The following is a 25642-nucleotide window of genomic DNA, read 5'->3' as shown; positions in this document are numbered from 1 at the left end:
GAAGGGCAAAAGTGCAAAGGAATCCTACTCCCAAGATAAAGTAGGAGCGCATTCACACTTTAAGGTGCCACTCCCTCAAGCATATACTACATAAACAAAAAAATCACAGAAAAAACAAAGATAAAAACATCCTGCACGGTATGATATATAAATGTGAGAATGTCCCTGGCCATATTATTGAAGAAAATCACAGAAATAAGGTAATAATGCACTTAATAAAGTAGATGCAAGCATTATATATGGACAAAGTCCTCACTCTGATATGATAAAATCTAAGACACTTAGCCAATATATTTTGATCAAAACACATCTGTGCCCGCCTACCAAGTGCCAAGGTGGTCTCAGGTCAGGCGGGTCCTACGCTAAACCGAATCTTCTATGGCTATGCTGCGTTTTGGCATCTCGGCCACTTACAGTATACCGCAAGAACCCTGTCTTTATGGCGGACTCAGCTAGAGGAACATAGTCAGTCAAGCATTCCTAGAGAAGATATTCTGGCCTCCATGCTGGTTTTAAAGCAGGCATCAAATTTCCTGGCAGATGTGGTGAAATTGTCAGCAAAGACTGCAGCCTTATCGAATGCCTCTCGTAGAGCGGAGTGGTTAATGTCCTGGAATGGAGATTCAGCCTCAAAAAATAAGCTCTATGCCATCTCATGTGAAGACGATCATTTATTTGGGAAAGCCTTAGATGATATCCTGGAAAAAAAGGCTTTCCTACGGAGTCAAAGTTTTTCCATCAGAGACGTAATTTTCGCTCCCGGAGACGTCCTAGGTTTGATCAAAAAAGGAAGAATTCAGGGGCTTCATGGCAGTCTTCAAAGGGGAAAAGTAAAGGATTCCTCTTCTCAGAAAAATCCTCCCATCCAAGTGTAGCGGTCAGAGGAGGGAGAGACCGCAAAGCAGGACTCAAGTACAGTACAGCTGACAAGGAGACTGAAGCAAAAGCCAGCTTTATTAAGGAGCAAAATGAAACTGCCGGAAAACCTGAGTAACAATACAGTACCACCGCACCAGAGGCACAATGGGTCAAAGACAGGAATGGTATTAACAGGTGAACATAAATCAACAACAATGGCAATGGAGTTTTGCATATACACAGAATGAGCTAAACAGTAAGCAGTCAGCTTGGAGGCTACTCTCACTACCAATTTCCTATCTAGCCCTTCTACAGCGCACTGACTAAGTCCCTGACTCTATAACCTATCAAAGGAAAGCTCCGGTGCCACTCACAGTTCTGCAGATTGTCCTGGGTCCAATAAGATGCAGTCTGGATCCAGGTCCGGTCGCTTGCTTGGCTGTCTTTCTCTCTCTGGTCACACAGATGCAGATCTCCACCTAGTTCCAGCTCTGGCAGGAAGGATCCGGCTTGTACTGGTCTCTACACACGGTCCCACTCCTCTGGAACACACAGTGAAGTCCTCTGTGTGCAGCTCCACAGCTGTCAGGAAAATCTCAGCTAATATAGCCTCCTGCTGCTCCAGTCTTTTACTGTTATCTCTCAGCAGTCCATCTCTCCCTGTTATCTTAGCAAGGCCCCCAGCAACTTCTAGAACAGCCCGGGAAAAACTTCTTAACTCTTTCTTAGCCTCTGGCCAGCACAACTCAGGTTCCTGTTTAGTCACAGTGGCCTCTGGTGGCCGGAGGGAAACATGACAGTCTGCATAGATATAAGTGCTGGAAATGCTGCTGGTTGATTCAGGGCTGCCTCTTACACAAGTGCCACCCAATAACGCCAGAAGTCCGGTTGTGGGAAGGATAAAACAATTCTTTCAGGCCTGGAAACATATTCACACCTCTCCATGGGTGCTGTCTATAATAAAATCAGGATACAGGCTGGAACTATCAGGTACTCACCCCCTCCCCCCCCCCTTCCCCCCGACAGGTACCTGGAAAATTTAAGATTAAAGGGAGAAAGAAAGGATTGCGCTTCTCCTTCAAAAGGAAGCAACAATCCAAGTCCCTCAAGAAGAAGAGAAGAAAGGCTTCTATTGTTCAATTTTTCTAATAAAGAAACCAAACTGATCATTCTGGGCAATCATAAATCTGAAGAGATTCAAGATGGAGCCAGTAAGGTCCACTATCAATCTATTATCCAGAGACTGGGTTATGGCAACAATAGACCTCCCCAATGCCTACTATCATATTCCAATCCATCTAGATTACCAGTAATATTTAAGGATGGCGGTTTGGGTTCAGGGGAGGATCAGTCATTACCAGTTCCAGGTCTTTCCTTTCAGCCTATGCTCTGTCCCAAGAGTGTTTACAAAGGTCATGGTGGAGATTTCAGGTTTTTTTCATCTGTCAAAAATTATTTTGATTCCATACGTATATGACTTATTGATTGTAGCCCCAGCGACAGAATCTCTCCTGTTTTAGATGCAGATAGTAATCCAGACTTTGTCAGACCTACTGTAGGTTGGATCATTAATATGCAGAAGTCAAATCTGCTTCCAGATCATTGGAAAGTGTTTCTAGGAGTACTTCTGGATTCTCATCTAATGTCCTCCTTCCTTCCGTTAAAAAAGCTGAAGATCTGATTCAGAAGATTTCAAAATTTCAACATTTGCATAAAACCTCTGTAAGAGAAATCCTGACAATTCTACGTCTCATGACGTCAACAATATCTTCAGTAAAATGGGCTCAGGCCCACTCAAGAACTCTACAGTCATTCCTTTTACATTCCTGGGACCAAAGAAAGACATTGTTGAACAAAAGATTGAAGATCCCATCTCATGTAAAGCGCTCTCTGACTCGGTGGCTCAAAAGGGAAAATCTTTCCGGAGGTGTGGAATGGCAACAATCGGAGCAGCTGGTAATCACCACAGACGCAAGCAGTCAAGGTTGGGGGGCTCTTCTGAACAGCAAGATGTGTCAGGGATCATGGCAAAAGATCCCTGTCCAGTCATCTTCCAACCTGCAAGAGCTCCAGGCAGTTTGGCAGGCCCTGAAGTTTATCGCTCCATATTTAGTCCAGAGTCATGTGAAGATACTTTTAGAGAACTCAACCACAGTGGCGTACATAAACAAGCAAGGGGGAATAAGAAGTCGTTCCCTGTCTCCGGTAGCGGAACATTTTTTTGTTTGGGCCGAGACAAACCTAAGATCTCTGACGGTGGTTCATATAAAAGGAAAAGAAAATCATCTGGCGGATTTCCTGAGCAGAGAGAGGCTGAAGCAGGGAGAATGGCGCCTGAATCAGTGTGTTCGATCAGATTTGTGCAAAATGGGGGATCCCACTGATAGATTTATTTTCCTCAAGAAAAAACTGAAAAGTGAGCAATTAATATATTTTCCCTCTCCTACAGAGACCATCCTCTACACGCATGCAGATGGCCGAAGGGTCTCCTGTATGCCTTCCCTCCATTTTCTCTGATCCCCAAGGTCTTGACAAAGAGAAGGCTCATGTGATACTGATCGCTCCCTACTGGCCCAAGAGGGCCTGGTTTCCTATTCTCAAGAATCTGGCAGAATTACTGGACCCTTCCTCTACTTCCAGATCTGCTGCGCTAGGGTCTAGTCCCTCATGCCAGCATCCCTCAGCTTCATCTGACAGCCTGGAGTTTGAGCGTGCCATCTTAAAACGGAAAGGACTCTCGGACAAGGTAATACAGTGGATATAAAGGTGGAAAAAGTTCTGAAATGATTTATCTTTGTCTCATTTTTTTACATCACAGAAACCTGACATTTTAACATGGGTGTGTAGACTTTTTATATCCACTGTAAATACTTTTTATGCAAAGTAGGAAACCAGTGATTTCCAAGATATATCTAAGATCCTGAAAGGCTTTTGTTTTGTTTGTAAATACCTCCTGGGATCCATCCATACCTCCATATCTGGGTCTGGTCCTAGATTTTCTCCAATCAGGTCTGGACAGAGGTCTTAGAGTAAGTACACTGAAGGTTCAGGTGGCAGCGTTAAGTGCCTTCACGGGGGTAAGATTGGCTGATACGGATCTGATTAGAAGATTTTTTAAGGGTGCTAATAGATCACACCCAAACTTCAGATACTCTGTCCCTCCGTGGGATTTAAATCTTGTCTTGTCCATCTTCATGGATTCTCCTTTTGAGCCCATTGAGGATCTATGAGGCTTTTGACTTTTAAAACGTTTTTTTTTTTTTTACTAGCTATCACAACAGCTAGAAAGGTTGGGGAGATTCAAGCTTTTTTAATTCAACCACCCTGCCTTACGGTTCGGGAAGATGGGATTATTTTATAACACTCCTGAGTTTCTTCCTAAAGTTGTTTCCAGATTTCATTGACATCAAGAAATTTATCTTCCTTCATTCTGTCCTCAATCTATGGCTTCATGCACACGAACATTGTTTGTTTCCTTGTCCGTTCCGTTTTATTTGCGGATAGGATGCGGACCCATTCATTTCAATGGGTCCGCAAAAAATGCGGACAGCACACCATGTGCTATCCGCATCAGTATGTCCGTTCCGTAGCCCCGCAAAAAAAATAGAACATGTCCTATTCTTGTCCGTTTTAGGCATTGTTACAATGGATCCGCAAGAAAAACCGGATGGCATTTTTTGCGGATCCGCAATTTGCGGGCCGCAAAACACATACGGTCCTGTGCATGTAGCCTATCTCAGAGAAAGAGAAGAAGTTCAGTAACTTAGACATGAGAAGATGTGTCCTTCAGTATCTAGAAGTAACTGAGGCCTTCAGGGAGACAAATCAGTTGCTGGTCCAGTACCTGGGCGTGAACCAGGGTAGAGCATCTAGTAAGGCATCCATAACACGGATTAAGTCCTGTATGTCTCTGTGTTGCAATGAAAAAGAGATGGCTCCCCCGTCATGACTGAGGGCCCATTCTACTCTAGGCTTGGTTGTCTTGTGGTCAGAGTGAGCCTCTGCCTCCATTGAAGATATTTGCTAAACAGCTACTTGGTCAAGCCCTTCTACTTTATATAGACACTATAAACTTGACGTACTGTCCAATAAGGACCTATCCTTTGGCAGAAAAGTATTGTCCGCAGTAGTCCCCCTGAGTGGATTCTTTGTTATTCCTCCAGGTAGTGCCGTTGTGGAGGCGTGGGGAAAAGATGAAAATTACTCTTACCAGTAATTAGATTTTCCTTTAGCCTCCACAACTGCACGGGGAATTCCCACCCTTTTTCATTTATATTGTTATGTTGATTAACCTTATTAAATAATGCATCTATTTTTGAGTCCTAGGCTATTAACTGGTGAAGGTAAGGGGGAGGGGGCTTTTATACGCTGATCTCGGTTGATTTCCTGTCCCTGAAGAGGCGGGGTACCCTCCAGGTAGTGAGGTTGTGGAGGCTAAAGGAAAATTCTATTACCGGTAAGAGTAATTTTCATCTTTTGACATTTTCAGACATTTCTCAAGTGGATATATCCATTTTTTAAAGAAATTATGTTTTTTGGTTTTTTTACAACCTTTTTTTGTGACACATAAGGTCTTACATACTTTTTATATATTCTTTTTATTTCATTTTTCAATTCAACCAACAAATCATAGCATTTGATTGTTTACAGGCCTTGTTGGGATTGAAGTCCCTTGATTATTTTTTGTGTTGTACACATGCACATAAATTATAGGTGTAAATTATATTTTAAAATTATAAAACAAAGATAATGTATAACGTAACTTACATTATTCAATATTAAGAAACGTGTATTTTTTTGTGTGTGTGTGTATATATATATATATATATATATATATACACAGGGTGGGCCATTTATATGGATACACCTTAATAAAATGGGAATGGTTGGTGATATTAACTTCCTGTTTGTGGCACATTAATATATGTGAGGGGGGAAACTTTTCAAGATGGGTGGTGACCATGGCGGCCATTTTGAAGTTGGCCATTTTGAATCCAACTTTTGTTTTTTCGATAGGAAGAGGGTCATGTGACACATCAAACTTATTGGGAATTTCACAAGAAAAACAATGGTGTGCTTGGTTTTAACGTAACTTTATTCTTTCATGAGTTATTTACAAGTTTCTGACCACTTATAAAATGTGTTCAATGTGCTGCCCATTGTGTTGGATTGTCAATGCATCCCTCTTCTCCCACTCTTCACACACTGATAGCAACACCGCAGGAGAAATGCTAGCACAGGCTTCCAGTATCCGTAGTTTCAGGTGCTGCACATCTCGTATCTTCACAGCATAGACGATTGCCTTCAGATGATACGAGATGTGCAGCACCTGAAACTACGGATACTAGAAGCCTGTGCTAGCATTTCTCCTGCGGTGTTGCTATCAGTGTGTGAAGAGTGGGAGAAGAGGGTTGCATTGACAATCCAACACAATGGGCAGCACATTGAACACATTTTATAAGTGGTCAGAAACTTGTAAATAACTCATGAAAGAATAAAGTTACGTTAAAACCAAGCACACCATTGTTTTTCTTGTGAAATTCCCAATAAGTTTGATGTGTCACATGACCCTCTTCCTATTGAAAAAACAAAAGTTGGATTCAAAATGGCCGACTTCAAAATGGCCGCCATGGTCACCACCCATCTTGAAAAGTTTCCCCCCTCACATATACTAATGTGCCACAAACAGGAAGTTAATATCACCAACCATTCCTATTTTATTAAGGTGTATCCATATAAATGGCCCACCCTGTATATATATATATATCCACAGTTTGGGGCAGTATAAAAATTCATATATAATGTGTATGTGTGAATAAGGCAGCTATAGTGACAGTTTTGGCTGGTGTTGTTTCTATATACAGTACAGACCAAAAGTTTCGACACACCTTCTCATTCAAAGAGTTTTCTTTATTTTCATGACTATGAAGGCATCAAAACTATGAATTAACACATGTGGAATTATATACATAACAAACAAGTGTGAAACAACTGAAAATATGTCATATTCTAGGTTCTTCAAAGTAGCCACCTTTTGCTTTGATTACTGCTTTGCACACTCTTGGCATTCTCTTGATGAGCTTCAAGAGGTAGTCCCCTGAAATGGTCTTCCAACAGTCTTGAAGGAGTTCCCAGAGATGCTTAGCACTTGTTGGCCCTTTTGCCTTCACTCTGCGGTCCAGCTCACCCCAAACCATCTCGATTGGGTTCAGGTCCGGTGACTGTGGAGGCCAGGTCATCTGGCGCAGCACCCCATCACTCTCCTTCATGGTCAAATAGCCCTTACTTTCAAAGTTTTCCCAATTTTTCGGCTGACTGACTGACCTTCATTTCTTAAAGTAATGATGGCCACTCATTTTTCTTTACTTAGCTGCTTTTTTCTTGCCATAACACAAATTCTAACAGTCTATTCAGTAGGACTATCAGCTGTGTATCCACCTGACTTCTCCTCAACGCAATTGATGGTCCCAACCCCATTTATAAGGCAAGAAATCCCACTTATTAAACCTGACAGGGCACACCTGTGAAGTGAAGACCATTTCAGGGGACTACCTCTTGAAGCTCATCAAGAGAATGCCAAGAGTGTGCAAAGCAGTAATCCAAGCAAAAGGTGGCTACTTTGAAGAACCTAGAATATGACATATTTTCAGTTGTTTCACACTTGTTTGTTATGTATATAATTCCACATGTGTTAATTCATAGTTTTGATGCCTTCAGTGTGAATCTACAATTTTCATAGTCATGAAAATAAAGAAAACTCTTTGAATGAGAAGGTGTGTCCAAACTTTTGGTCTGTACTGTATATATATATATATATATATATATATATACACACTGCTCAAAAAAATAAAGGGAACACAAAAATAACACATCCTAGATCTGAATTAATTAAATATTCTTCTGAAATACTTTGTTCTTTACATAGTTGAATGTGCTGACAACAAAATCACACAAAAATTAAAAAATGGAAATCAAATTTTTCAACCCATGGAGGTCTGGATTTGGAGTCACACTCAAAATTAAAGTGGAAAAACACACTACAGGCTGATCCAACTTTGATGTAATGTCCTTAAAACAAGTCAAAATGAGGCTCAGTAGTGTGTGTGGCCTCCACGTGCCTGTATGACCTCCCTACAACACCTGTGCACGCTCCTGATGAGGTGCCGGACGGTCTCCTGAGGGATCTCCTCCCAGACCTGGACTAAAGCATCTGCCAACTCCTGGACAGTCTGTGGTGCAACGTGACGTTGGTGGATAGAGCGAGACATGATGTCCCAGATGTGCTCAATTGGATTCAGGTCTGGGGAACGGGCGGGCCAGTCCATAGCATCAATGCCTTCGTCTTGCAGGAACTGCTGACACACTCCAGCCACATGAGGTCTAGCATTGTCTTGCATTAGGAGGAACCAGGGCCAACCGCACCAGCATATGGTCTCACAAGGGGTCTGAGGATCTCATCTCGGTACCTAATGGCAGTCAGGCTACCTCTGGCGAGCACATGGAGGGCTGTGCGGCCCTCCAAAGAAATGCCACCCCACACCATTACTGACCCAATGCCAAACCGGTCATGCTGGAGGATGTTGCAGGCAGCAGAACGTTCTCCACGGCGTCTCCAGACTCTGTCACGTCTGTCACATGTGCTCAGTGTGAACCTGCTTTCATCTGTGAAGAGCACAGGGCGCCAGTGGCGAATTTGCCAATCTTGGTGTTCTCTGGCAAATGCCAAACGTCTTGCACGATGTTGGGCTGTAAGCACAACCCCCACCTGTGGACGTCGGGCCCTCATATCACCCTCATGGAGTCTGTTTCTGACCGTTTGAGCAGACACATGCACATTTGTGGCCTGCTGGAGGTTATTTTGCAGGGCTCTGGCAGTGCTCCTCCTGTTCCTCCTTGCACAAAGGCGGAGGTAGCGGTCCTGCTGCTGGGTTGTTGCCCTCCTACGGCCTCCTCCACGTCTCCTGATGTACTGGCCTGTCTCCTGGTAGCGCCTCCATGCTCTGGACACTACGCTGACAGACACAGCAAACCTTCTTGCCACAGCTCGCATTGATGTGCCATCCTGGATAAGCTGCACTACCTGAGCCACTTGTGTGGGTTGTAGACTCCGTCTCATGCTACCACTAGAGTGAAAGCACCGCCAGCATTCAAAAGTGACCAAAACATCAGCCAGGAAGCATAGGAACTGAGAAGTGGTCTGTGGTCACCACCTGCAGAACCACTCCTTTATTGGGGGTGTCTTGCTAATTGCCTATAATTCCCACCTGTTTTCTATCCCATTTGCACAACAGCATGTGAAACTGATTGTCTCTCAGTGTTGCTTCCTAAGTGGACAGTTTGATTTCACTGAAGTGCGATTGACTTGGAGTTACATTGTGTTGTTTTAGTGTTCCCTTTATATTTTTGAGCAGTGTATATATATATATATTTTTTATTATTATTATTTTTTTATCACATTTTTTGGCACATAAAAGACCTTAGGAGTACATTTACACTTTTTATTTTTTTCCCCCCTGCCACTGGGGCATCTATAGGATTCACTGGCATAGCTGATCTGGGTCTGCTAAGGCCCAGCAGCCCGGCTATGCTTGGAGAACACCTATTAATCTGGTGATCTCCGGGTCCAGTAGAGGCAGTGACATTGCTGCTTACTCTGTTTACTATATAGTGCTCACTGAGTGCTCCTCATGCTGGAAAACAGAAGGCAGAAGTGTCTAGAAACAGGATTAACAGATGAAAAATATGTAGCGGGTAACTGCTGGACTACCTACTGTATAGCTGGCCATAAAGTTTTCAGTCAATTTTTTTATTTTCATAATTCTTGTTTTACGTTTCTGTGATGTTCTGTTCTATAAGATCACTGCACTGCAACCAAGGGATCACAGCCCCTGTTTGGATTAATTCACACTCTGGAGTTTCTGTGATCAGCCCCATTCATCTGATCGGGTTGCTATGGCAGGAAGTGCATGGATTTCTTTAAGCCGCATTTAGATGGGACCGTCTCCGAAATGTATGCCTTGATGAGGCGCTTGTGTAACGTGGAATTGTAGTCACACTTGGGTCCATTCGCCTTTGTCTGGGCATCTAGCCAGCGCATTCATTTGAGGTTAGAGGTGGCGGTGGGGACAGAGGCTCGTCTCATATTGGTTATTATTGATATATAAGCCATTGCGGTCAGTAATTTGTATGCAGAGTTGGACGTTTTGCATCGCTGCTCTGTACTACAAATCCATTGGTACATTAATGGGGAGAGTCATCAAAAATGGTATTAAAAAAAAACTGCTTGAGTTGCCCACAGCAACCAGATTCCACCATTCATTTTCCAGAGCTCTTTTGAAAAATTAAAGGTGAAATCTGATTAGTTACTATGGGTAACTAAACCATTTTTTACACCAATTTTAATACATCTTCTTCTAATGGAAGATCTTTTAGTGGGATTTTTGCCTCCAGACTGAACGTGGAGACCTGACAGCTTATTATCGGCTCCTGCTGTACTCTACGCCCGCATTAATCTCCAGAAACCAGTCCATCTGTCGGTCCTATTTAGAAGGTAATAGGTCTCCTTGTGGAGATGCAGCTGGTGTAAGGAGTCCTCCAGATGGGTGAGAAGTCTCTGTAGTCTCACCTGTCCCAGTTGCTTCTGGAGGAGAGGTAATTTGTGTACTGGTATTATGCGATTTTTAATATAGACAGTAAAAGTCCAATAATTTGGCGTGATCATTAATACTGCGGTGACAGATTATCAAAACTTGTGACTGTCTGTCACAAGCTGCTTGCCATAGCACCGGCCGGTCGTCTTCTGGCCTCGCTATCCCACCACAGAAGAGACTGTGCCAGCGCCTCCAACACTGGGGACTTCACTCCGACAAAGGCAACAGGACTCCGACCCCATTGGATTTTGCACGTTTTATCCTTTTTTTTTTAACCTTTCCACAATATTGGCGGATAAAACCCTAATGTGACCCACACATTGCTACTGATCCTAACACTACTGAGGTGCTCAGTGTCCTTGACTGCTCGGCCACTATTAATGACCAGCGACACAGACCACAGGGTGACGGCTAATCCAGCACTCAGAGTGTTTTCATCCACCGTCGGATTAGCAGAGTTACTTGACCATTGAATGTCAGATCATAGGAATTTATCTGATGTCCATGTGGGTTTATGCTTCTAGGCTCGCTGGTGATGTCCTCATAGTGTCCGCATTCCTCTCATATTGTGGACCTTTCAACCAAATATTCAGGAACCTCCTGCTAAAAGACATATGGGAAAAGGAACTGCAAAGAAGGAGGATCCCATTTTCAGAGAACCCGAGTATAGTGTCCATGTTAGCAGATGAGCCAATGGTAAGAAGAGGATTTCATTATAGTTTCATGTGGTTTTCATTTTCTTAAGAAGCTGAAATGTTTTATCCACAGATGGCAGGCAGGGGGCAGTGTGACGACAGCCTTATGGTTTGCTGAGGATGAAGTGCATATACCACAGATGGCAGGCAGGGGGCAGTGTGACACCAGCCTTATGGTTTCCTGAGGATGAAGTGCGTATACCACAGATGGCAGGCAGGGGGCAGTGTGACACCAGCCTTATGGTTTCCTGAGGATGAAGTGCATATACCACAGATGGCAGGCAGGGGGCAGTGTGACACCAGCCTTATGGTTTCCTGAGGATGAAGTGCGTATACCACAGATGGCAGGCAGGGGGCAGTGTGACACCAGCCTTATGGTTTCCTGAGGATGAAGTGCATATACCACAGATGGCAGGCAGGGGGCAGTGGGACACCAGCCTTATGGTTTCCTGAGGATGAAGTGCATATACCACATATGGCAGGCAGGGGGCAGTGTGACACCAGCCTTATGGTTTCCTGAGGATGAAGTGTGTATACCACAGATGGCAGGCAGGGGGCAGTGTGACACCAGCCTTATGGTTTCCTGAGGATGAAGTGTGTATACCACAGATGGCAGGCAGGGGGCAGTGTGACACCAGCCTTATGGTTTCCTGAGGATGAAGTGCGTATACCACAGATGGCAGGCAGGGGGCAGTGTGACACCAGCCTTATGGTTTCCTGAGGATGAAGTGCATATACCACAGATGGCAGGCAGGGGGCAGTGTGACACCAGCCTTATGGTTTCCTGAGGATGAAGTGCATATACCACAGATGGCAGGCAGGGGGCAGTGGGACACCAGCCTTATGGTTTCCTGAGGATGAAGTGCATATACCACATATGGCAGGCAGGGGGCAGTGTGACACCAGCCTTATGGTTTCCTGAGGATGAAGTGTGTATACCACAGATGGCAGGCAGGGGGCAGTGTGACACCAGCCTTATGGTTTCCTGAGGATGAAGTGTGTATACCACAGATGGCAGGCAGGGGGCAGTGTGACACCAGCCTTATGGTTTCCTGAGGATGAAGTGTGTATACCACAGATGGCAGGCAGGGGGCAGTGTGACACCAGCCTTATGGTTTCCTGAGGATGAAGTGCGTATACCACAGATGGCAGGCAGGGGGCAGTGTGACACCAGCCTTATGGTTTCCTGAGGATGAAGTGCGTATACCACATATGGCAGGCAGGGGGCAGTGTGACACCAGCCTTATGGTTTCCTGAGGATGAAGTGTGTATACCACAGATGGCAGGCAGGGGGCAGTGTGACACCAGCCTTATGGTTTCCTGAGGATGAAGTGCATATACCACAGATGGCAGGCAGGGGGCAGTGTGACACCAGCCTTATGGTTTCCTGAGGATGAAGTGTGTATACCACAGATGGCAGGCAGGGGGCAGTGTGACACCAGCCTTATGGTTTCCTGAGGATGAAGTGTGTGTATACCACAGATGGCAGGCAGGGGGCAGTGTGACACCAGCCTTATGGTTTCCTGAGGATGAAGTGCATATACCACATATGGCAGGCAGGGGGCAGTGTGACACCAGCCTTATGGTTTCCTGAGGATGAAGTGTGTATACCACAGATGGCAGGCAGGGGGCAGTGTGACACCAGCCTTATGGTTTCCTGAGGATGAAGTGTGTATACCACAGATGGCAGGCAGGGGGCAGTGTGACACCAGCCTTATGGTTTCCTGAGGATGAAGTGTGTGTATACCACAGATGGCAGGCAGGGGGCAGTGTGACACCAGCCTTATGGTTTCCTGAGGATGAAGTGTGTATACCACAGATGGCAGGCAGGGGGCAGTGTGACACCAGCCTTATGGTTTCCTGAGGATGAAGTGCATATACCACAGATGGCAGGCAGGGGGCAGTGTGACACCAGCCTTATGGTTTCCTGAGGATGAAGTGTGTATACCACAGATGGCAGGCAGGGGGCAGTGTGACACCAGCCTTATGGTTTCCTGAGGATGAAGTGTGTATACCACAGATGGCAGGCAGGGGGCAGTGTGACACCAGCCTTATGGTTTCCTGAGGATGAAGTGTGTATACCACAGATGGCAGGCAGGGGGCAGTGTGACGACAGCCTTATGGTTTGCTGAGGATGAAGTGCATATACCACAGATGGCAGGCAGGGGGCAGTGTGACACCAGCCTTATGGTTTCCTGAGGATGAAGTGTGTATACCACAGATGGCAGGCAGGGGGCAGTGTGACACCAGCCTTATGGTTTCCTGAGGATGAAGTGCATATACCACAGATGGCAGGCAGGGGGCAGTGTGACACCAGCCTTATGGTTTCCTGAGGATGAAGTGCATATACCACAGATGGCAGGCAGGGGGCAGTGTGACACCAGCCTTATGGTTTCCTGAGGATGAAGTGCATATACCACAGATGGCAGGCAGGGGGCAGTGTGACACCAGCCTTATGGTTTCCTGAGGATGAAGTGTGTGTATACCACAGATGCCAGGCAGGGGGCAGTGTGACACCAGCCTTATGGTTTCCTGAGGATGAAGTGTGTATACCACAGATGGCAGGCAGGGGGCAGTGTGACACCAGCCTTATGGTTTCATGAAGATGAAGTGCATATACCACAGATGGCAGGCAGGGGGCAGCGTGACACCAGCCTTATGGTTTCCTGAGGATGAAGTGTGTGTATACCACAGATGGCAGGCAGGGGGCAGTGTGACACCAGCCTTATGGTTTCATGAAGATGAAGTGCATATACCACAGATGGCAGGCAGGGGGCAGTGTGACACCAGCCTTATGGTTTCCTGAGGATGAAGTGTGTGTATACCACAGATGCCAGGCAGGGGGCAGTGGGACACCATTTCCATTTTGTATGTTACTCTGATGAAAGTCTCCATCATGTGATGTCAGTTATTATTATTATTACTATACTCACTTATTTAGCGCTGCCATATTCCGCAGCGCTTTACAGACATTAGCTTTAGGCCTCATGCACACGACCGTTGTGTGCATCCGCGTCCGTTCCGTCATTTTTCACAGTTTAGCGGAGGTCCTATTCATTTCTATGGAGCTGTGAAAAAAAACTGATAGTCCTCCGTTTTTTCTCCGTGTCCGTGATCCGTGATTCCAGTCCGTCCAAAAAATATAACCTGTCCTATTCTTGTCAGTTGAAAACGGAGGACGGACCCATTCAAGTCAATGGGTCCTTCAAAAAACGGATGCACAACTGGTATGTCATCCGTGTCCGTTTTTTTCTACAAGACCTTGGTGCAATAAAATTACACTTTTCATTAACCTTCCTTTTTTTTCCCCTGTCAGACAAAAAAAAAGGAAGACACAAGGAAACACAACTGAAGCAAAATCGGACACGGACCACTGAAGCCAAATCACTGACAGTGAAAAAACACTGTCGTGTGCATGAGGCCTTAAGCTGTCCCCAGTGGAGCTCACAATCTAAGGTTCTCCTTTTTACTAGAAATAGATAGGCAGACAGTATTGTGCACAATTTTTAGTCAGGTGTGGAACAAATGCTGCTAGGTAAGAATGCTTTTTCAAATAAATGGGTTAATAATTTATTTTTATCAATGCCGAAAAGAGAAATCTAAATCCAATCAGTATTTGAGGTGACCGTCCCAAATATTGATTGAATTGAGATTTCTCTTTTCATTCACTTTGCATTTTGTTAATTGATAAAAATAAACTATTAACCCTTTTATTTTTTTTACTTTGCAGTATTTATTCACTGACTAAAACTTTTGCACAGTACTGTATATAAGGTTGTCAGACATTAGATAATAAGATAGTACACTTACACTGTTGTGCGCGGTGTATCGGGCATTGCAACCACATTGTCAGTCCTGTCCATGTCCTATTTAGGCCTCATGCACACGACCGTTGTGTGCATCCATGGCCGTTGTGCCGTTTTCCTTTTTTTTTCGCGGACCCATTGACTTTCAATGGGTCCATGGAAAAATTGGAAAATGCACCGTTTTGCAGCCGAGACCGTGATCCGTGTATCCTGTCCGTCAAAAAAATATGACCTGTCCTATTTTTTTGACGGACAACGGTTCACGGACCCATTCAAGTCAATGGGTCCGTGAAAGAACACGGATGCACACAAGATTGGCATCCGTGTCCGTGATCCGTGGCCGTAGGTTACTTTCATACACACGGATCCGTCTGCATAAAAGCTTTTTCAGAGCTGAGTTTTCACTTTGTGAAAACTCAGATCCGACAGTATATTCTAACACAGAGGCGTTCCCATGGTGATGGGGAAGCTTCAGGTTAGAATATACTACGAAGTGTGTACATGACTGCCCCCTGCTGCCTGGCAGGTGCTGCCAGGCAGCAGGGGGCAGGCCCCCACCCCCCTGTAGTTAACACATTGGTGGCCAGTGGGCCCCCCTCCCTCCCCTGTAGTTAACTCTTTGTTGTCCAGTGCGGCCGGCCCCCCCTCCCTCCCCTGTAGTTAACTCGTTGGTGGCCAGTGGGCCCCCCTCCCTCCCCTGTAGTTAACTCTTTGTTGTCCAGTGCGGCTGGCCCCCCCTCCCTCCCCTGTAGTTAACTCGTTGGTGGCCAGTGGGCCCTTCCTCCCCCTACCCCTCCAAATTAAAATCTCCCCCCCTATCATTGGTGGCAACGGAGAGTACCGATCGGAGTCCCAGTTTAATCGCTGGGGCTCCGATCGGTAACCATGGCAACCAGGACGCTACTGCAGTCCCGGTTGCCATGGTTACTTAGCAATTTGTAGAAGCATTATACTTACCTGAGAGCTGCGATGTCTGTGTCCGGCCGGGAGCTCCTCCTACTGGTAAGTGACAGGTCTGTGCGGCGCATTGCTTAATGATCTGTCACTTACCAGTAGGAGGAGCTCCCGGCCGGACACAGACATCGCAGCTCTCAGGTAAGTATAATGCTTCTACAAATTGCTAAGTAACCATGGCAACCGGGACTGCAGTAGCGTCCTGGTTGCCATGGTTACCGATCGGAGCCCCAGCGATTAAACTGCAAGTCAATGGGGACGGATCCGTTTGACGTTGACACAATATGGTGCAATTTCAAACGGATCCGTCCCCCATTGACTTTCAATGTAAAGTCAGGAGTCCCTATTAATATACCATCAGATCAGTGTTTTCTCCAATCCGATGGTATATTTTAACTTGAAGCGTCCCCATCACCATGGGAACGCCTCTATGTTAGAATATATCATCGGATTTGAGTTAGATCGTGAAACTCAGATCCGACAATATATTCTAACACAGGGACGTTCCCATGGTGATGGGGACGCTTCAAGTTAGAATATACTAAAAGAACTGTGTACATGACTGCCCCCTGCTGCCTGGCAGGTGCTGCCAGGCAGCAGGGGGCAGGCCCCCCCCCCTATATTTAACTCATTGGTGGCCAGTGCGGCGCCCCCCCCCCTGTTTTTAACTCATTGGTGGCCAGTGCGGCCCCCCTCCCTCCCCTGTTTTTAACTCATTGGTGGCCAGTGCTGCCGCCCCCCCCTCCCTCCCCCCCTTTTTATAACTCATTGGTGGCCAGTGCGGCCGGCCCCCCTCCCTCCCTGTTTTTAACTCATTGGTGGCCAGTGCGGCCGGCCCCCCTCCCCCCTAATTAAAATGACCGACCCCCCATCATTGGTGGCAGTGAAGAGTTCCGATCGGAGTCCCAGTTTAATCGCTGGGACTCCGATCGGTAACCATGGCAGCCAGGACGCTACTGCATTCCTGGCTGCCATGGTTACTTAGCAATTTTAGAAGCATTATACTTACCTGTGAGCTGCGATGTCTGTGACCGGCCGGGCGCTCCTCCTACTGGTAAGTGAAAGGTCTGTGCGGCGCATTGCTTATAGCACAGACCTGTCACTTACCAGTAGGAGGAGCGCCCGGCCGGTCACAGACATCGCAGGTAAGTATAATGCTTCTAAAATTGCTAAGTAACCATAGCAGCCAGGAATGCAGTAGCGTCCTGGTTGCCATGGTTACCGATCGGAGTCCCAGCGATTAAACTGGGACTCCGAACGGAACTCTCCGTTGCCACCAATGATGGGGGGTCGGTCGCACTGGCCACCAATGAGTTAAAAACAGGGGGGGGGAGGGGGGGCGGCCGCACTGGCCACCAATGAGTTAAAAACAGGGGGGGGAGGGAGGGGGGCCGACCGCACTGGCCACCAATGAGTTAAATATAGGGGGGGAAAGTCTGCCCCCTGCTGCCTGGCAGCACCTGCCAGGCAGCAGGGGGCAGTCATGTACACAGTTCTTTTAGTATATTCTAACTTGAAGCATCCCCATCACCATGGGAACACCTCTGTGTTAGAATATACTGTCGGATCTGAGTTTTCACAAAGTGAAAAATTATGCAGACTGATCCGTTCTGAACGGATGCAAGCGTTTGCATTATAGGAGCGGATCTGTCTGTACAGACACCAGACGGATCCGCTCCTAACGCAAGTGTGAAAGTAGCCTAATCACGATATCTAATACCATTGCCGTGTCATGTAGAATTTGCCTAAGCTATTGCATATCAACAAACCAGGAATGCATTGTGTGACAACCCCAGGTCTTCGCAGCTCTGGGTATTCTGCAGTTGTCACTAAATCTCCTCATCGTGATGTAAAGCTATTGCCACCCAGTCATCCTCCTTTAGGCCGAATGCACACGGCCCTGTTCCACGGCCGTGAGCGGTCCGTGGTATCCCGGCATGGATTCCTGCTGACAGCAGGAGCGCACACCGTCAATGGTTGTTATGACGCCGTGCGCTTCATGCCGCCGCTGCACTACAGTAATAACTTGTATGATCTATACGAGTGTATCACTATACAGCAGCGGCGGCATGAAGCGCACAGCGTCATAGTAACCAATGACGCCGTGCTCTCCTGCTGTCAGCAGGAATCCATGCCGGGATACCACGGACCGCTCACGGCCGTGGAACAGGGCTGTGTGCATTCGGCCTTAGGGCTCATTCAGACGGCCGTATGCTGTCCGCAAAAATACTGAATGCTATCCGTTTTTTTGCGGATCCGCAAAAAAAATGAAACATGTCCTATACTTGTCCGTGAAAATCATGACATGGCCCCATTGAAGTCTATGGGTCCGCAAAAATACTGAATGCTATCCGTTTTTTTGCAGATCCGTTTTTTTGCTGATCCGCAAAAAAACGGATAGCATTCAGTATTTTTGCGGACAGCATACGGCCGTCTGAATGAGCCCTTAGGCGGATGGAGTTTGCCTGCACAGGACCTGCAGCCTCTCCCGTGCCTTTTCATGTGTCTCTCCAGCATGCTGCTTACAATTTGGAAAGGCTAACTAAAGGTGATGGAAATGTTGAGTTTCTGTTTAGGATTCCTTCAGTTTGTGTCATGGTCAGTTCTCTGCTCTGCACTGATGAGATGCAATCACCCCGAGACAGCTGTCTGTCCGAGGTACTGCTTGGCTATAATCCTGAGTTATGTCTCAAGGCTTCCAGCTGTGGGCGCTAGAGACGCAGCTTTCTGCTTTGCTGTTTTGTATATCGTGGGGATACAATAGCTTTACTTTCTTATATGAGTAGTGACGGTAATGTTCGTTTTGTGTATCTTGTATTTCTAGGTGAGCGAATGGATTCTTCAGGGTTTACCAGAAGATGATTTTTCCATCCAGAATGGTTTAATCATTACTAAATCGACCAGATATCCTCTCCTTATTGATCCGCAGAGTCAAGGGAAGACATGGATAAAGAACAAGGAGAAAATCAATGAACTCCAGGTGGTCACTATAAAGAAGTAAACTCTTTTCTATGCATCTTATGAATTAAAACAATGGCAGCATCTGCCGCATCAATACTGACCGTAAACCTCTGGAAACGAATGGGAGTTGTGCTCATGGTCTTCACTGTGTGTTTGTTGCCCTCCCAGTTGTGCTTTTCATTAATGAAGCAGTTCTAGGAAATGTGACCAAAATGCAAACATTTTATGTGTAAATGTAAACTCTGAATAAGATTGAGCCGTGCACAAATCATGTTCTTGAATATTGTCACAGGAGCTTCTCAGGGGTACGACATGCAAGATTACTGTAGCTGGGATCTCAGTAGCAGATTGTCTTTGAACACGTTAAACCAAGAGAATGGTTTAGCCATTTTCCAGTTTTTGATTTTCATTTTTTACTTCCTGCCTTCCTGGAGCAATAACTTTAAAATTTTTCCATATAGCCATATGAGGATTTGTTTTTTGTTCACCAAGTTGTGCTTTCTGATAGCACTATTTAATATTGCATTCAATGTAGTGGGAAGCAGGAAAAAATATATATATATATGGGGTGGAATTGGAAAAAAACACAATTCTGCCATAGTTTTATGGGTTTTGTTTTTATGGCGTTCCCTATTAGGTAAAACTGACCTGTTAAATTCATTCTCCTTGTCAGTCTGATTAACGCGATACCACATTTATATAGTTTTTATTTTATTTTTAATACTTAAAAAATAAAAACTTTGAAAAACGTATTTTTTTTATGTCAATGGAGCTCATTTTTTTTGCACGTGATCAGTAGTTTGTATGGATACATTTGGAGTACCATTTGGGGTGTGTATGATGTTTTTCGATCAGTTTTATTCAATTGTTTGGGAGGTGAAGCAACCCAAAAACAGCAAATCGGCCAGATTTTTTTTTTTTTACGAGCGCACCTGAAGCCCTTCTGGAAAAACCCCGCCCTAAGGCCTCTTGCACACGACCGTATAGCTTTTTCAGTATTTTGCGGTCCGCAAAAAATGGATCTGCAACAAATACGGATGACGTCCGTGTGCATTCCGTTTTTTTTGCAGAACAGAACAGCTGGCCTCTGATAGAACAGTCCTATGCTTGTCTGTTATGTGGACAATAATAGGACATGTTCTATCTTTGAACGGAACGTAAAAATGGAGATACGGAAACAAAAGGCATACGGGAGTACCTTCAGTTTTTTTTTGCAAATCTATTGAAATGAATGGTTCCGTATACGGAACGCAAAAAACTGAACGTTTGTGTGCATGAGGCCTAAGACACAGCATCATTGCTGAGATCACGCCCACAGGACAGCCTATTTATTCCTGTATCCCAGAATCCACAGTAAAACAAAAATGCAATGAAAAAAATGCATGGAAACTGCAATGAGGGAACACAGCTAAAATGCTAGGCATTGTTCCTATGGTATTTCCCTTTGTTTTTCTAGAATTCAGCATCCAGGATGCATATAATAAAATAATCATGGATAAACATAATTGAACTCTCTTTATTTCTGTCAGATGCACCATTTGTTATGATTTTTAGCTCAAAATGAGTGTCCATAGCCTTTAAGTCTCCTTAGGGGACTTGAACTTGCTATGGTCTGATTGCTTCCCCCATAGACTGCAATTGATTACCATTGCAGCTTACGGGAGATTCATTGTGTGCCTATGGAGCTCTGCCACAAATAGAGCTCCATAGGAACTTCTCTGTGGCAGGACTCAGAGCCTTCAGAAGGCCTGAGGCTGCCATAGCAACTGAACAGCTCCCTCGATCCTGGCCCAGGGGAGCCGTTTGGGCATGGTTGCAATTGACCATGGCATCTAAGGGGTTAAATGTCCATGATCGGTGTTCTCACTGACCGGGGACAATGCATCTGGGTGTCTGCCATGTAAAAAGTCAGGCACCTGGCAACTGTGACGCCCGCTCAGCAGGTGCCTTCTATAAAGTCCCTACTTGCACCGTACATGTGTAGTGCAAGTTGTCAGTTCCTCCAACAATGGCAGCCGCCATCTAGTTTCAGTTGTGGATCTACAGAGTCCAGCTCTGTTTTTATTCATAGGCCCTGCAGTCGAGGAATCTGTGCCAGTATTTCAGCTTCCGATATGTTGTTCAGGCCATAAACTGTCAAGGGGGAGTGATTCTCACTGGGAAGTGAAATAGAGCTCCTGTGCTGTCTGCACTGGATGGACAGAGCTCTGACAGTGCGTGGACTCAATGGCATATCAGGAGCTGACGCTACAGATTGCTCATAAAAAAACAGTGCGGGAATCTATGCAGTGGCGCAGGTACAGCCAGGTAACGGTGTCTATTATTGTTGGAGGACATGACAAGTCCTCTTTTACATCAGTTTGTTCTGTGACACATGAGGGTGCTAGTGCACGTGCTGCAGAGCCGCGATAGCTGCACACAGATTACCGCTAATTGTCATGCTGCACCTGTACTTACAGCTTGAACCATGATTGCAGCCTGACACTTAGGCTCAGTATACGTGTAGTTTCCATGGCTCGGTCAAAAATGTGTACTAGCACCCTTGGTTCTGTTATAGTAATTTGGTTTTCTTCTGTGTTCAGCGCTGTATGAATTCTATCTGCTCAAGGAAAAAAAATGAACATAAACAGTATTAGGCTCTATTCAGACGTCTGTATTCATTTTCAATAGGGCCGGAAAAGATGCAGACAGCACACAGTGTGCTGTCCGCATCCGCACTTCCGTTCCACGGCCCTGAACTTCCGGTCCGCGGCTCCGCCAAAAAATAGAACATGTCCTATTCTTGTCTGCAATAGCGGACAAGAATAGGTATTTTCTATTATAGTGCCGGCATATGTGCGCATGGCCGGTGTCAGTGTTTTGCAGATCCACAAAACACTTACGGACGTGTGAATGGACCCTTAACAGGGACAGATGAAGCAAGTCATTGTAACCCAGCAGCAAGAACACTGTAACTGTAGCCCTCACTACTGTCATAACACCTGACCATAATCCATGCATCACTGTATTGCAGGTGACCTGCCTTAATCACAAGTATTTCCGCACTCACTTAGAGGACTGTCTGTCATTAGGAAGGCCTCTTCTTATTGAAGATATTGGAGAAGACCTGGATCCATCCTTGGATAATGTTTTAGAAAAAAACTTTATTAAATCCGGAAACTCCTTTAAGGTTTTAAGTTTTTCAGAACGTTATTTACATGTGTATTATACCGTATATTTTTTTATTTTGTAGCATGTTAACAATGACATCATTTTGCCATTTCTAAATTGCTATAGAGAAGCCTTTAAAAAATGGCAAAAAAAAAACAACAAACCTAGACCCAACTGATCCCAAAAAAGCCACAAAAATTCTAAAAACACCATTTTTTTTTATAGGTGGTGTTTTCTATCTTTTCACTGTAGGCTTTAAAGTAACATCTGGCCATAGAGTTTTTGACCTCAACTAAAACTGTCAATAAAAACGCCACAAAAACAACGCAGTAATCTCTGTGTGTGTGAATTTAGCTTTCCTGATACAGTAGTAGAAGCATTTAGGAACCACAACAACTAAGTTACAGAGTGGAGACCGTGTACAGTTACAGAGTGGAGACCGTGTACAGTTACAGAGTGGAGACCGTGTACAGTTACAGAGTGGAGACCGTGTACAGTTACAGAGTGGAGGCCGTGTACAGTTACAGAGTGGAGGCCGTGTACAGTTACAGAGTGGAGGCCGTGTACAGTTACAGAGTGGAGACCGTGTACAGTTACAGAGTGGAGACCGTGTACAGTTACAGAGTGGGGACCGTGTACAGTTACAGAGTGGAGACCGTGTACAGTTACAGAGTGGAGGCCGTGTGCAGTTACAGAGTGGGGACCGTGTGCAGTTACAGAGTGGAGACCGCGTACAGTTACAGAGTGGGGACCGTGTACAGTTACAGAGTGGGGACCGTGTACAGTTACAGAGTGGGGACCGTGTACAGTTACAGAGTGGGGACCGTGTACAGTTACAGAGTGGAGACCGTGTACAGTTACAGAGTGGAGACCGTGTACAGTTACAGAGTGTGGACCGTGTACAGTTACAGAGTGTGGACCGTGTACAGTTACAGAGTGGGGACCGCGTACAGATACAGAGTGGAGACCGTGTACAGTTACAGAGCGGAGACCGTGTACAGTTACAGAGCGGAGACCGTGTACAGTTACAGAGCGGAGACCGTGTACAGTTACAGAGTGGGGACCGTGTACAGTTACAGAGTGGGGACCGTGTGCAGTTACAGAGTAGAGACCGTGTACAGTTACAGAGTGGGGACCGTGTACAGTTACAGAGTGGGGACCGTGTACAGTTACAGAGTGGGGACCGTGTGCAGTTACAGAGTAGAGACCGTGTACAGTTACAGAGTGGGGACCGTGTACAGTTACCGTGTACAGTTACAGAGTGGAGGCCGCGTACAGTTACAGAGTGGAGACCGTGTACAGTTACAGAGTGGAGGTCGTGTACAGTTACAGAGTGGGGACCGTGTGCAGTTACAGAGTAGAGACCGTGTACAGTTACAGAGCGGAGACCGTGTACAGTTACAGAGTGGGGACCGTGTACAGTTACAGAGTGGGGACCGTGTGCAGTTACAGAGTAGAGACCGTGTACAGTTACAGAGTGGGGACCGTGTACAGTTACCGTGTACAGTTACAGAGTGGAGGCCGCGTACAGTTACAGAGTGGAGACCGTGTACAGTTACAGAGTGGAGGTCGTGTACAGTTACAGAGTGGGGACCGTGTACAGTTACAGAGTGGAGACCGTGTACAGTTACAGAGTGGAGACCGTGTACAGTTACAGAGTGGAGGCCGTGTACAGTTACAGAGCGGGGACCGTGTACAGTTACAGAGTGGAGACCGTGTACAGTTACAGAGCGGGGACCGTGTACAGTTACAGAGCGGGGACCGTGTACAGTTACAGAGCGGAGACCGTGTACAGTTACAGAGTGGGGACCGTGTACAGTTACAGAGTGGGGACCGTGTACAGTTACAGAGTGGAGACCGTGTACAGTTACAGAGTAGAGACCGTGTACAGTTACAGAGTGGGGACCGTGTACAGTTACAGAGTGGAGACCGTGTACAGTTACAGAGTGGAGGCCGTGTACAGTTACAGAGTGGAGGCCGTGTACAGTTACAGAGTGGAGGCCGTGTACAGTTACAGAGTGGAGACCGTGTACAGTTACAGAGTGGAGACCGTGTACAGTTACAGAGCGGGGACCGTGTACAGTTACAGAGCGGGGACCGTGTACAGTTACAGAGCGGGGACCGTGTACAGTTACAGAGCGGGGACCGTGTACAGTTACAGAGCGGGGACCGTGTACAGTTACAGAGTGGAGGCCGTGTACAGTTACAGAGTGGAGGCCGTGTACAGTTACAGAGTGGAGACCGTGTACAGTTACAGAGCGGGGACCGTGTACAGTTACAGAGTAGAGGCCGTGTACAGTTACAGAGTAGAGGCCGTGTACAGTTACAGAGCGGGGACCGTGTACAGTTACAGAGTGGAGACCGTGTACAGTTACAGAGTGGGGACCGTGTACAGTTACAGAGCGGGGACCGTGTACAGTTACAGAGCGGGGACCGTGTACAGTTACAGAGCGGGGACCGTGTAACATCAGCACAAAACCTGTGCTGGGAGCTTCATGGCCACTGCATGCCAGCCTTACATCACCAAGCACAATGCCAGTCCGTGGGATGAAGTGGTGTAAAGCATCCCATCACTGGACTCTGGAGCAGTGGAAAGATGTGCTGTGGGGCAGCCAATCATTGTTACTATGGCACAAGAGTGTGGGACGAAGGTGGCACCCTGCATGTTGCCTACAGTACCTGGATTTCAGCAAAGCCTTTCATAATATGCCACATAGTTATGGATAGTTCAGTGGATCCCTGGATAGTTCAGTGGATCCCTGGATAGTTCAGTGGATCCCTGGATAGTTCAGTGGACCCCTGGATAGTTCAGTGGACCCCTGGATAGTTCAGTGGACCCCTGGATAGTTCAGTGGACCCCTGGGTTGTTCAGTGGACCCCTGGATAGTTCCATGGATCCCTGGATAGTTCAGTGGACCCCTGGATAGTTCAGTGGATCCCTTGATAGTTCAGTGGATCCCTTGATAGTTCAGTGGATCCCTGGATAGTTCAGTAGATTCTTGGATAGTTCAGTGGATCCCTGGATAGTTTAGTGGGTTCACAGTCGGCTGATGTATAGACACCTGAGAGTTGTTAATGGGGTACATTCCAAAGAGAGACAGGTTACAAGTGGTGACCTCAAGGCTCTGTCCTGTGCCCCATTCTTTTTAATATTATTGTAGATGATATCTGAGGAGGTTCGGTAGACAGGTAGGTTTGTAACAGGGTGGGTATTCCTGGAGGCATTAGTAGCATGGCAAGATTTACCTTCTCTGGATAAATGGTCCAAACAATGGAAACTGCAATTCATTGTTTCCAAATGTAAAGTAATGCACTTGGGAAGAAAGAACCCTTTATCTGACTATTATATCAGCAGCTCTGTGTTTAGGTCCCTTTACATGTGATGACAGAGCAGCAGAATGTCTGGAAGGACGAGTCTGCTCGCTGGTGAAGGAGACCACTGCAGTTACAGTATGGGGAGGAGCGATCGCTAATGTCATTGCTCGTCCCCATACTGACTCGTTTTTTGCTGGCAGCAGATACTGTTTACACAGCACAATCTCCTGCCAGTAAACTATAATTTTTGTGT

General features: G+C 46.0%; 1 protein-coding gene across 1 annotated transcript in view; it reads left to right on the top strand.

The window, feature by feature from the left end:
• The window catches only part of DNAH8 (dynein axonemal heavy chain 8), a 622089-nt gene that overhangs the window by 520338 nt on the left and 76109 nt on the right, over positions 1-25642 (top strand). Inside the window, exons 75-77 of the mRNA XM_040430275.1 lie at positions 11033-11204; positions 18788-18943; positions 21938-22093. Of these exons, the coding sequence (XP_040286209.1) occupies positions 11033-11204; positions 18788-18943; positions 21938-22093 (484 nt within the window). The remainder of the gene's footprint in view (positions 1-11032; positions 11205-18787; positions 18944-21937; positions 22094-25642) is intronic.

The sequence above is a fragment of the Bufo bufo genome, chromosome 4 (assembly GCF_905171765.1).
Source record: "Bufo bufo chromosome 4, aBufBuf1.1, whole genome shotgun sequence".
NCBI classification, from domain to species: Eukaryota; Metazoa; Chordata; class Amphibia; order Anura; family Bufonidae; genus Bufo; species Bufo bufo.
The sequence above is the reverse complement of the archived record's forward strand: the minus strand, read 5'-3'. Positions and strand labels throughout refer to the sequence as shown.